Source organism: Jaculus jaculus, chromosome 9 (assembly GCF_020740685.1).
Source record: "Jaculus jaculus isolate mJacJac1 chromosome 9, mJacJac1.mat.Y.cur, whole genome shotgun sequence".
Taxonomy (NCBI): Eukaryota; Metazoa; Chordata; class Mammalia; order Rodentia; family Dipodidae; genus Jaculus; species Jaculus jaculus.
The window spans coordinates 110,459,610-110,472,021 of NC_059110.1; the positions used below are offsets into that span (position 1 = coordinate 110,459,610).

At 58.6% G+C, this 12,412-nt stretch overlaps 1 protein-coding gene across 6 annotated transcripts in view; it reads right to left on the reverse strand.

The window, feature by feature from the left end:
- Srcin1 (SRC kinase signaling inhibitor 1) overlaps positions 1–10,278 on the reverse strand; it is a 74,967-nt gene extending 64,689 nt beyond the window's left edge. For 4 of the 6 annotated variants that reach the window (XM_045158434.1, XM_045158432.1, XM_045158438.1 and 1 more), the window contains exons 1-2: positions 9,036–9,165; positions 513–575 (exon numbers count right to left, since the gene is read on the reverse strand). In XM_045158434.1, the coding sequence (XP_045014369.1) occupies positions 513–575; positions 9,036–9,150 (178 nt within the window). In that variant the 5' untranslated portion in view covers positions 9,151–9,165. Of the gene's footprint in view, positions 1–512; positions 576–9,035; positions 9,166–10,241 lie in introns of those variants that run through there. The other 2 variants (XM_045158436.1, XM_045158433.1) reach the window with 2 other exon arrangements.
- Positions 10,279–12,412: the final 2,134 nt, after the last annotated feature.

The following is a 12,412-nucleotide window of genomic DNA, read 5'->3' on the forward strand; positions in this document are numbered from 1 at the left end:
ACCCTACCTCAAAAAAAAAAAAAAAAAAAAGAAAAAAGAAAAAAGGACTAGCCATCAAGAAGAGGCAGTCCAACAGGGTGTCACCTCCCTAGACTGAGAGACAGGTGCCACAGCTGGAGTACAACCTAACAGCTGTGTCTGGTCCCCACGGAGGCAGAGCTGGCCTGAGTCTCCTGGCTGAGAAGTGCTCAGCAGATGGCTACTGAATGAAAGGGTCAGCAAGGGAGAAAGTGGTATGTCATTAGCAGTGACCCCATCTTGAAGTTGCCTGACCCAGCTTCCATCCCCCCCTGACTATGACAGAGCCCAGGGGTCCCTGACTTCTCAGCAGAGGTGGTCTGCCTATCACCCATCCCCATGCCCGCGTGCTGGCACACGCACACACTCCCATGCACCCGTGCACACACAGACTTTTTTTCTGTCAGGCAAGGGGCCCTCCCCAGTGTCAGGGCCTACCATCCCCTCCCCTGTCTAGGCGGGCGGGTGTGTGGGCTCCCTCCTGGCTTACTAACCTGGAGACTTTAAACAGAGGGAGCAGAGTCCTCCAAGCTTCCCTCCCGCCGCTCGCTGCAGCCCTGGGTGAGGGACAGGAAAGGAGGAAGCGAATAAGTGAGGGTCCAGGCAGGTGGCGGGGCCGGGGGGGGGGGCAGGGAGCTGTCCCTTGGGAGGGGGTCACCCGGGGTTGGGGAAGGTACAGGATAGAATCTAAGTGTTGGAGGGAGGGAGGGAACCGAAGAGACAGAGACATCACTAGAAGACAGACTGGGAGACAGACCAAAAGACAACACACAAAACATGGAGTCCCCAGAGCTGGGGGTCTCAGGACACAGACACCCAGGCCTGGTTTTCCTCTTGGAAATGGGGTTGACTGACTTGACTGGGGTACCCATGTAACACCCTGAAGATTACAGCACCTTTAGGTAACCCTAAAGGTGTTACGGCACCAATGAATGCTTATCTGCTTCCCCCACTTAAGTCAGCCAGTCTGGAAGGCAGCAGGGACAAGGTGAGCGTGGCCTGGGTGGGGGACATGATTCTTCTGACTGCCTTCTCCCCAGCCCGAGACCTCTACCTCCGTCCACTGTCCCCAACCCCAAGGGATACTGCTGCCCGAAGTAGAGGGGACAGGCATACAACCCACAGGCATTTCAAACTCGCCACGACGGGCCTTTGTGACAGGCAGACTCTTGCACCTGCCTGGCGCCCTTCTGTTCACCACCTCACTCCTGTGCACGGGGTCCTCTCCCACCCTCCTCTCTCCTTACAGGGAAGTTCTTGCTACATCTACCCATTCTCCCTCGTGCTGCAGATGCTACTGCCTTCCTGCAGGGCCCCCGGCTCTCCAGCCTGAGCACCGTGGCCAAGGCGCCCACATTCACACTTGGGTCACGAGTGGGAGCCAGAGCTCTCGGAGCCCGGGCCAGTCTCATGGTTGCAATTTTCCCACAGACTACCCAACGCGAGGACGCCCTGGGGAGAAGGAGCTGCTGTGCCCAGCTGTGGGCATGCTGCGGGGAAAGAAAGCAAGAACGTTCAGCCTCCCGGGGCTTCCTGGATGGCAGGGTGACAGGGGCAGCCGGACAGACTAATGGAAAATTCAGGGACCCAGGGTAAAAGGGAAGAGTCAAAAAACTAACACTTTTTTTTTGTTGTTGTTGTTTTTGAGGTAGGGTCTCACTCTATCCCAGGCTGACCTGGGATTCACTATGTGGTCTCAGGGTGGCCTTGAACTCAAGGTGATCCTCCTACCTCTGCCTCCAGAGTGCTGGGATTAAGTCGTGTGCCACCATTCCCGGCCAAGACTTTTTTTTTTTTTGAGACAGGATCTCATGTAGCCCAGGCTGGCCTAGAACTCACTATATAGGCAAGGATAATCTTGAACTCCTGATCTTCCTGCCCCTCCCCCACTTCCTTAGTTCTGGGATTACAGGCACGAGCCACCATACCTGACATATAAATTCCTTGCTACCCTCCACAGAGCGCATCCTAAGCTGAGAAGCTCTGAGCCTCAGAAGTTTCTTGCTGCACACTTTCTTCTGAGCTCTGCCTCAATTCCCTCATTGAATCCCATGCACACCCTGTGAGGAAGCCACTATTCAAGTTAGAGGTAAGGAAATTATTTCAGAGAGAAGTAAGTTGTCCAAATACACACAGCAAGTAAGTATTCCAGCTTCAACTCCTGCAGACTACAGGGCCGGAGCTGTGGACCCAGAATCCATCTAGCGTCCTCTGGAATGTTCTGCCTAAAGTCTAACCTCTGTCCATTGCCTGCCTCGGATTTTTTTCTTCAGTCTCTTCCTGCCTCATCCTAAGGACAGGAGGCATGTGTTTGACCCGGGGCTGCCAGGTGGGCCAAGGGAGGAGGGAGGAACCCGCAGGCTCAGCAGAGGTCCAGGCCCCTCTTGTTTTAAATCCCAAGCATGGGAGAGCCAGGTCTAGGCAGGACAATGAGGGTCTGTGTGGGTCCTAACAGCCGGGCTGTGTCTGCCAGGGCTGCAGTGAGCTGTAGATGCCTTCTCAGGGAACCAGGATCTTAATTCTTCCCCAATGAGGCAGCAACCGCTGCTTGGGGGCGCTGCTGGGACACCCGCTGCCTCTGTAATAATTACCAGATGCCCAGGGATTCGGAAGCTCAGAAAGCATTCCCTCCCACGCTCCGCAAATACCTCTAGCAAGTGAGGCTTATGGGCAGTCTGAGTCTGGGGTCCTTGGAAGCCCTGGGTCTGTGGTCTCCAGTGTGTGTGGGTGGGGAGGGGAAAGGAGGGGAGTCCCTAATGATAGAATAAGGAACCCGCAGAGATGTGGAGACACAGGGATCCCATTCATCTCCAGGCCTGCGCTGCTCCACCGGGGGTCACACAGGCACCTGGGCCCACTGCCCGGTGATGGGCGCCTGACTGAGGCAGCCAGGAGGAGCCAGAGCAAAGCTGCTTCCTTCCCCACCCACCGCCCACTTCCCTGGAGGAAGATGCGTCACTGGACCCTAGCTCCTGGATGGATTGGAGTGTAGAAGGATGGGGTTGGCTGGGGCGGGAGGAAAACAGTGAGTTTCCCATGCAGGGGCCTCTGAAGCCTCCAGTCACACTGCCTTAACACCCTCAAGACCAGAGGACCTGTGTAGCCAAGGTGTGCCTTCTAACCAGGAGCCGCTGTCTGTAAGCCTGAGTATGGGAGGGGGTGCACACCCAGTGATCTCTTGGCTCAAACCTCCATTTCTCATGACGAGGCTGAAACTGACACCTCTTCTTCCCGCCCTTCCTGTGACAAGGCATTTCTTATCTTTGGAGAGAGGAGGTGGGAGAGCTTTTGACAACCGGAGGGAGCTTAAAACCCTGATACCAACTTCTCTCCTTATACCAAGGACACTGAAGACCCAGAAATGGCAACAAAGTTGCCGAGGTCACACAGCAGCAAAGGAGACAGGAGTCTAAGCTAGTTCTTTCAACTGTCCTTTACATCAGCAGCTCAGGGACCCCTCCCCATCACAAACCCTTGCACTCTGCTAATCAAACAGCCATGTCCTGGGGGGAGGGGCTGGACTGTCAGTTTGGGAGAACATACTGGACAGTCCCCCTGCCTCCAGAAACATTAGCCTGCTTGTGGCTCTCTCTCACCTTTATCGTAACCCCCACCTTGAACGGCCACCCTTGGCACGCTGGGCAGTGCTTCTTCCTATCTGACCTCCATCCCTCCTGCTGCACTGTGGGCCCTGTTTCCTCTCAAGCTGTCCTGTGCACAGACAAGGAGGGGAGAAGAGCAGGCTTCAAGCCTCCGTATCCTGCTGCCTTGCCTACGCCAGCAGGCAGGACGAGGGCAGGGTGTCCCTAGCAGCTGGCTCTGAGCCTAGTGGATGCATGGGGGAAGAGCAACCGAGGCCGCTGTAAAAGTATGGGATAGATGGTTCTAGGAATGGTCCCTCCAACTTTGGCCTCTCTACATCCCAGGCCTCAGGCTGGGCAGAATTCTCTGCCCCTCCCCTGTGGTGTTTCTTGTTTATTACAGGTCAGGTACTGTACTAGATTATAATTATTCATTTCACAGAAAGGAAGAGACTATGAGAGAGAGAATAGATGCACCAGGGACTCCAGCCACTGCAAAGGAACTCCAGACGCATGCGCCGCCTCATGTATCTAGTTTACCTGGGTCCCGGGGAACTGAACCTGGGTCCTTTGACTTCGCAGGCAAACACCTTAACCACTAAGCCATCAGCCCCTAGATGTGTTTTTCGGTTGTTTGTCGGTTGGTTTGTTTTCTGTTAGGGCTTGCATTCTTCACTGTTCAGTGATCATTAACCTGCCTCCAGGGACAGTGCTTCCCTGTTTAAGTCTAACCTCTGTCGGGCTCGTTGTACCCCCTCTGGTCCAGTCTTCCTTGCTGTTAAGTCTCTGTTAGCCCTCTCAGAGGCTCCGGCCGTCACTGGGTGACCTCCTACTACCTCATCCAGGCTACCAATCTTCACTCCAGCCTTTCAGATATGACAAGGGGACATGTGGGCAAAGGGAGCCATAGCAGGGCTGGAGAGATGGCTCCGCAGGGGTTAGACTCCTCAGTACCCATGTAAAGCCAGATGCACATGCATGTGGAATTCATGTGCAGTGGCAGGAGGCCCTGGTGTGCCCATTTATTCTTTGTTTTTTTCCTCCTCCCCCAGCTTTCTCTCAAATAAGTAAATATTAAAAAAAAATAAGCCAGGCATGGTGGTGCACGCCTTTCATCACAGCATTCAGGAGGCAGAGGTAGGAGGGTCCTCGTGAATTCGAAGTCACCCTGAGACTACATAGTGAATTCCAGGTCAGCCTGGGCTAGAGTGAGACCCCCATCTCAAAAAAACCAATAATTAATCAATAAATAAAAAGAGGACTGTGGCGATAGCTCAGTGGTTAAAGGCATTTGCTTGCAAAGTCTGACGTTCAATTCCCCAGCGCCCATGTAAAGTCAGAAGTACAAAGTGGTGCATGTGTCTGGAGTTCATTTGCACTGGTAGGAAGCCCTGGTGCACCCATGCTTACTCTTTCTCTCTTCTCCCTGCCTCTCAAGTTAATAAATAAAATTTTAAATAAAAAAGTAAAAAAGAAAAGACTGAAGGCAGGTTAAGGGCTAGGATCCAGAGCCCTGCCCGGTGCCAGGTATGGCACCTGACCAGTGACAATGTCATGCCACGGGTCAAAAAGAAGCCCAGCCGGGTGTGGTGGCGCATGCCTTTAATCCCAGCACTCAGGAGGCAGAGGTAGGGGGATCACCGTGAGTTCAAGGCCACCCTGAGACTACATAGTGAATTCCAGGTCAGCCTGAGCTAGAGTGAGATCCTACCTCGGAACAGAAATTAAAAAAATAAAAAAGAGGAAGCCATAGGAGACGTACCGTGGATGGTCAGGCTGGGAAGACCCAGGGCCTGGGTTTCTCCCTGCTTTCAGTCTGTGGCCTCTGCAGGAGCATGGAGCCCCACTCGCTGTGGTAGCCAGGTATAGAATGACTACTTCCCTCCTAGTCACCTTGTCTGAGACATTCTATCCTTCACTGCCAGAGACTGGGAGCCTAGAGAGTAGCAGGCAGGAGCTCAACACAATGGCCTTGGCAAGAGCTTCAGGAGGTTTCTTGTGCATGGAGCCAACGGGCTAGCGTATGGCTGGCCGGCTCCTGCAGCTCCGAACTCGAACTCTACCCGCTCTGCTTCCCGGTCCGAGCCTTTGGGATCAACCTCCACCAAGGCCCTCCTTCCAGCCCCAGCGGGCATTTGCTACTCAGCACAGCACAAAGGCAAGGGACTAGACCCACCTCCCCAGTATCTGAGCTCGAAACCCCAGCGGTGGGAACTGGACCAATGGGCAAGAGGAGCTGGGTAGATGGGTGGGACTTGGGGGACCTGGGCCGGTGAGGCCCTCCCCCTGCACGCAGGCACTATTAACATATGTAAAGCATATGCAAATCACTCAGAAGAAAGACGAAACATTGCTGGAATGTCAGAAGAGACCTTGGGGATCATCCAGCCCCACCCCCTCACTTCTCAGGTGAGGAAAGAGGCCGGGTTGGGAAGGGACTAGCTCAAGGTCACACAGACACCTGAACCCTGCGGCAGGATGGGTTCAGGGCTCCCGACTTCCGCCAGTGCTTTCGGAGGTGGCCTATAGTCTGGGGGCGGGGGTTCCCGTCTAGGGAAAGGAGTCAGTGTCTGGCTGGGGCTCAGCACAGGCTAATCAGAGGTTGGGCGCTGGAGCCCACGGGGGCCAGAGGGCTTCCTGGAGCCTAGTAACCGTTGGGCAAGGGATGGGGGACATTTGCACGATAGCGGTGTCCCCTGGGGGGGGGGGGCGCAAAAGGCACTGGACCAGGCAGAAGCCATCGGGGGTTCAAGTGGCTGAGGCAGGAGATGAAACCCATCAAGGCGAAATGCACCCTCACCTCTCCTCAGCACATAACACACACAGGTTCCTGGTGCGTAGCAGCCCGTCCTTCCTACTCCCATTGGGACAGCAAAGGCACCTGACAGCCCAAAATCGTCAACAGGGCCCGTCCCTGCCCCGAGGGGCTGCGGCTGTGGCTCTCCCCCATCAGAGGCGACCTTGCACTCAGTCCTAGAAAGCAGTACTTCAGCTACGGGGCAGGCACAGGGGAGGGACTGGCGAGGGGAGGCTCTGAAGAACACAGGAGGGGAGGGACCGAGGAATAGGAAAATGGAAGGAGGGAGTGGGGTGGGAGGGGATGGAATGACTGGTGACAGCAAGAAAGATGGGGGAACCTGTGGAGGCAAGAGGGGACCTTGGGAATAGCAGGGCAGACAGGGATGTGCTCTGAGGCTCCTGTGGCCTGGAGGGCCATGCTGGCACTCTGGGGTGCTGGGTACCAGAGTGCTGACGGTGAGGTGCCAGCAGGGGTTGGGGGCCAATGCCTCTGCCCCTCTGCCCGCTGCTGCCTGCCAGGAAATGGGCCCTCCCTCTTTCCCTGCCTCCCTCCCTCCTTTCTCTCTCCCTGGGGGCAGGCGCTGCTTTTCCCAGCCAAATCCAAAGCCTTCATCTCCTCTTTTCAGAGCTGGGAATGAAAGAAGGGGAAGCGAGCACAACCCTCAAACCCGCTGACGGCCAGATTTTTATTATCTTTGCTCGAATGGGCCCTGGGAAGCTGGGGTTCTTCAAAGAGTGCCTGAGTGCTTCACTGAAACTGCACCTGCTCCAGCCCGGCCACAGCAGACTCGGGGCTGGGAGCGCAAGGGGTCCCCACTTCTGCAGCCCTGGGGACCTGAGCCACAGCTGCTAGGAACCTGGCCCTCAGCACTTCATACCCAGGCAGGGGTCATCGGGCCAGGGTGTCAGGCTCAATGGCCAAATAGGTGCCAGCTGGGCAGCTAGGGCAGGCCATGTCCCTCTCTGGGCCTGAAAGACACACACAAGGAGGAAAATGGATCTCTTTGCCAGGGCTTGGAGATAAGTGGTTGAGTTTCCTAGAAAGAGACGCTTTTATGGCCAGCCTTGGATCCTTCTCTGGACCTTGCGCCCGCCCAGGCATCTGTGGGCCCCTCTGTGACTCTAGGTCTCCTTGTGATAGGACCCCTCCCAAACATGGCCACCTCTTCCTCCAGCCCACCACTCAGAAAGAGAGACACTATTTAATAAAATTGCCCTTCCTCTAACCTAAACACAGCTCTGGTGGTTCAAAACTTCAACCTAGTCCCCCTGCTTTCTCCAAGAGCTATCTGAAGTGGGGATGGGGACCTTCAAAGAGCTCAGTCCCCTCCCTGCCCTGTCAGCACCTTATCCAGGGCTGGGGTTTTGGCAGTGAATGCCAAGGTTAGCACTGGGCAGACAGCAGCCATGCCACCCCCTTGTCCCCAGCCTCCAGCTCTGACCACACTGTTGAGATCAATGCCCGCAGCCAAAGAGGGAATCAATGGTTCTAATTAAATCCTTTTTTTTTTTTCCAGGGTGGGCCTCGGAGAGGTATCTCACAGAGGGGCCCCATGTCTTGCAGGACTGTTATTCGCCTTTAAGAAGCCTGCAGAAGTCAGGCCACAGGTCCTTTACATCAGGCAGGAAGTCTGGGGGGGGGGGGCGTCAAGGGGGAAGCTGGGGCACCTGCCGGCAAGCCTTGGAGCATTCTGTCTAGGAACCCTTCCCCTAGTGAGGCTCCTGTTTTCCACTCCCTGCCTGACACCACACTAGTTTCTTCCAGACAGATCTCCAGAGCACACAGTAAGACCCAGAAGGGGACACACTTGCATCTTCATCCTCCTAGGGTCACACAGAGAACCAGTCATCACGGAAAATACGGAGCAGGACTTGTTGGGGGGGGGGGAGGTATGTGACACTGGACAAAGACCCTCTTGTCCCCAAGGAAGAGTGGCAGGAAGCCAGGGCAAAGCCTTTGCACTTGCGGCCAATGGTGCCTGGGTGCCAGGCAGTCTGAGTGGGGAGTCCCTTCCCCTTATGCCCAGAGCCCTCACCTCCCCCACACACCCCTTGCAACTTAGCCAGGTCACCATCAGCTAAGTCTATGCCCCAACTCAGACACTTTGCACAGGGTGGCCCCCACACCAGCCAGAACCAACCAATCTCAAAACCCATTTACCACAACTGCCCCCCCCCACTTACAAACACATGAACCATGCCAGAACCGCCACCATCCCAGCTGCCACCAGTGATGACAGCCTCACATTTTCACAGTGACAGTTTCCATCAAATATATCATGTGTTTTTTAAGACCAGCCAGAAGGACAAGGAAGGGAATGGGAGAAACTGAGGCAGAGTTGGACAGCAAAGCAGCTGACTCAAGGTCACGCAAAGATGTCCACAGTCCTAAAGAAAGGATCCTAACACCCCACCCCAAAGTGCTCAAACCCCACCCAATGTAACATCCAGCACCCCAGACCTGGTGTCTGTTTAGCTTTCCCACTCACCATCCTGCTAAAACTGCTCTTTGAAAGGGCCACCACTGCGACTCAGAGTCGGGGGCTGCGGGGTCTCTAGGACCAGCAATATTTGAGGAGAGGGACTAGGAATGGTGGCTCAGCCCCCTCCCTCACTACTTGGGTTCCACAGGCTCACCTGGGCCCCCGGCGTCCCTTGGTCCAGCCTCCTCCCTGGGTGAGCGGGCGCGACCCTCGGCGGTTCTCTCCCACCAGGCCAGGGCAAAGCGCCGGAGGCACTGCCAGGGCTGCATGGGGAGGCGTGGGGCAGGGGGGCGCGCACCAGCAGCCGCACACACCCGGCTGGGCCCTGCCAGCCGAGCTGCGGAGGCACCCGGCCGGCCCCCTCTACTGCCACCGGCATCCTGCTGCCCCCACCGACGGGACTCGGAGCTGGCCCAGGAGCTTCTGACGTAGCAGGGGGGTGCGTGGGAGGAGAGGGGGGGCCACGGCGAGCCCCTCCCCAGTCCCGCCTTCTGCCCCTCCAGCCCCCTTGCAGTCCCCACCTCCTCATCCACCCCAGACGCCCTCCCCAGCTGGGGGCGCCCTCCCCTGCCCTCTGGACTCTGCAAGGGGGAGGGTTGACGATCAAGTGGCCCCTCCCCCGGTCCCTCCCTCCGGAGGGCCCTCCCACCCTCCCAGCGGGGAGCGGGTCCCCAGTTTCTGCAACTGCTGCGGAGGCTCCTAGGTCTCCAGGGCTAAGGCCTGGAGGTGCAGGGAGTGGGGTGTGGAACATAGCCTGGTATCCTGGCAACATTGCCAACCCCAGAACGCGCTCGGCCCATGCTTCCCTAGGGGTGCTGGTGCCAAGGGTCCAGCACCAGCAGTCCGGGCGCCGGCATCCCATCCAGGGAGCTAGAGGGAAGGATGCTCTTCACTTCATCTTCTCCCCCTCCCTCGCCACATCCCCTGCCTCCACCTCACAAGGACCACTCCCCTCCCCCAACTCTCCTCACCATTCCCCCTGCTTCTCCCTCCCGGCCCTCTCTGCACACAAGCCCCTCTACAATGTAACCCAAGTCCCCTCCCCCAGGCACCGGCGAGGGCCTCCTCGCCCTGTCTCCGGCCCCTCCAACCCCAGACGCCCTAGGCTCCCAGCACGCTTCCCGTTTGGGTCCTCCCAGGCCAAGGCGCGCAGCGGTCCCCGGCCACCACCACCGTCGCCACCTCCCCCACGGCCCACCCCAAACACCTGCGCCCAGAGCATCTCTAGCCCGCCGGCCGCCGCCTCCCGAGCCTGGCCGCCGCCCCCACCCCCGGCCAAGGGGAAAACACACAAAGAAAACAGAAATACCTTCCACTTAAGCATGGAGGCACATTAGGGAGGAGAGAGACAGGGACATGCCTTGGGACGGAGCGTTCCCCATCGGGCGGGGGCTCAGGGGGGGCGGGGGCCCCGGGCCGGCCTGCCTGGCGCTCGCCCTCTCGCTGCCTCGCGGGCTCTTCGCTCGGCCCCAGCCCAGGGGCGCGGTGCCAGGCGGGGCGGGCCGGGGAAGGGGGTGCGGGCCCCGCCGGGGTGGACCAGCTGGGAGGGTGCCGGCGGCCGGGCGTGTGGGTGCGCGCGCGCGCGCGCGCGATCGTGTCACCGAGTGTGCGAGAGCGAGTGTGTGCGTGTGTGTGCGCGAGTGCGCGCGGGCGTGTCACTGCGGGCGTGAGCGCGCGCGGCGCGGGCGCGCGCGTGTGGCCGGATGGTACAAAGGGCCTCCGGGGGGTGGCGGGGAGCCGGGGAGGGGGGAAGGGGCTCGGCGCCTTCTCGCGCCCTCCAGCTGCACGGCGGGATCCCGCGGCGCGCCGCCGGGCCCGGGATGCGGGGCGCGCTCACGCGCCGCTCTCCACTCCACCTGCTCCCCCTCCCCAACACGCACACACCCGAAGCTGCCTTCGCGCCGCTAGTGAGACGGATTGATCGAGGACTGGCTTCCAAGGAGGCCCCCCGAGAAGGAGGGACATCTTGAGCATAGGTGACTCCAGGGTGTCCGTGCACCAGCGCGCCCTGGGATGTAAAAAAAAAAGCACTCCAGGCGGGCACGGCGGGGAGGGGGAGATGAGAGGAGGAGTACCACTCCAGCCAAGGTGACCTCGGAAAGCTACCCCCGCCCTATTCAGGCAGAGCGGGGACCCCAGTCAGCCTCTGCGGGCGCGCCCCCTCACCTCGGCCCCTCCCCTTTCCCCAGCCCCGGCTCGCCCCGGGATCCGGCTCCCCGACGCCCCCTGCTGGAGCGCCTCCTCGTCCTCCCCCTCCCCCAGTTCGGGTTCGCGCCCCTTCTGCAGGCGCGTGCGGGAACTGCAGGGGCGCGTGCTGGAGCGGGGAGACTACCGGCCCCTTTCAAGTGGACCTTAAAAGTAGGACGTTCCAGACACACTCTTCTCGTCCGTCTCTCCCTGTCGACGCCATTGCCATCTCCACCGCAGAGCTCCAGCTCGGCCCCGTGTGCCACCCGGGCCCACCTTGACTGGCCTTCCTGATGGCTCCGGCAGAGGTCTCCAGCTCTGACCCACTCACTGACCCCCCCCCCCCACTCGTGGTCTGGCTTACTCCCTCGCTCCCTCCCTCGGGTCCTCTGGCCAGTCTCTTCTTTCGCTGGCCTCTCTTGAGGAGAGGCAGGTAGACTGAGTCCCCAGCCCTTGTTATTTTTACCTCCGGAGTTCCCAAAGCCAGTTCAGATGATCAAGAAAGGGCACAGTACCTACATCTCTTCGCTGTAGTCCACCAGGCAGAGTGGCTGGCAAACAGAGCCCCGGAGAGGAGACCCCACCCCAAGTGGCCCAGATGACAAACCGGTTTCCCCACTTTTTCATCTACCCAGTCGCAGTCTTAATCTGGGCTCTCCAGCTTTTCTGCCCGCCCCCAGGCCTGCCTCTGAGCGAGGCAGCCACATGCCCAGCCGGGGACAAGGTCCCAAACACCCCTTACAGATCAATGTCAGGTTGCCCTAACTCAGGTGGCAGGGCAGCGCTGGGGGAGAGGGCGCCTCTCACCCCCAAGAGCTCAGAACAGGAGCCAAGAGCTGCGTTTTGGACACGGTCTGAGCACACAACCCCAGCAAGTAGGCACCCTGACTTCTCCCCTCCACAGCCAGCTGCTCCTCTCTTTGCCAACTGGATGGTGCCCATCTTTTGGCCTCTGGGCACGCAGTAGGCACTCTTCCAAATCCCTGCCTGGCTGCCTGCCCAGGATGGGCACCAGGAGGCTGCAGGCCCTGCGCAGGGGAGGTATCACAGCCGGTAAGTCTCTGGAGTCCAGAGGCTAGACACGCGGCGGCTCCTGCGCTGAAGCCCCCACTCTACTAAGTAACATTCCTCTGCCCTTCCCCTCCCCCGATTCAGATGGCCTCCAAGGGATGAGATCTCCTCCCTCCCCCAATTTACCCATGCTCTCTTAATTTAACTCTGCCAACCACCCTAGGCATTTTCAGCACACATTAAAAATAAATGGAAGTGGGGCTGGGGGGTGGGGTGACTCAGTGACTAAAATGATTGCTGCTCAAGCTTGAGGTCTTGACTTCCATTCCCGCC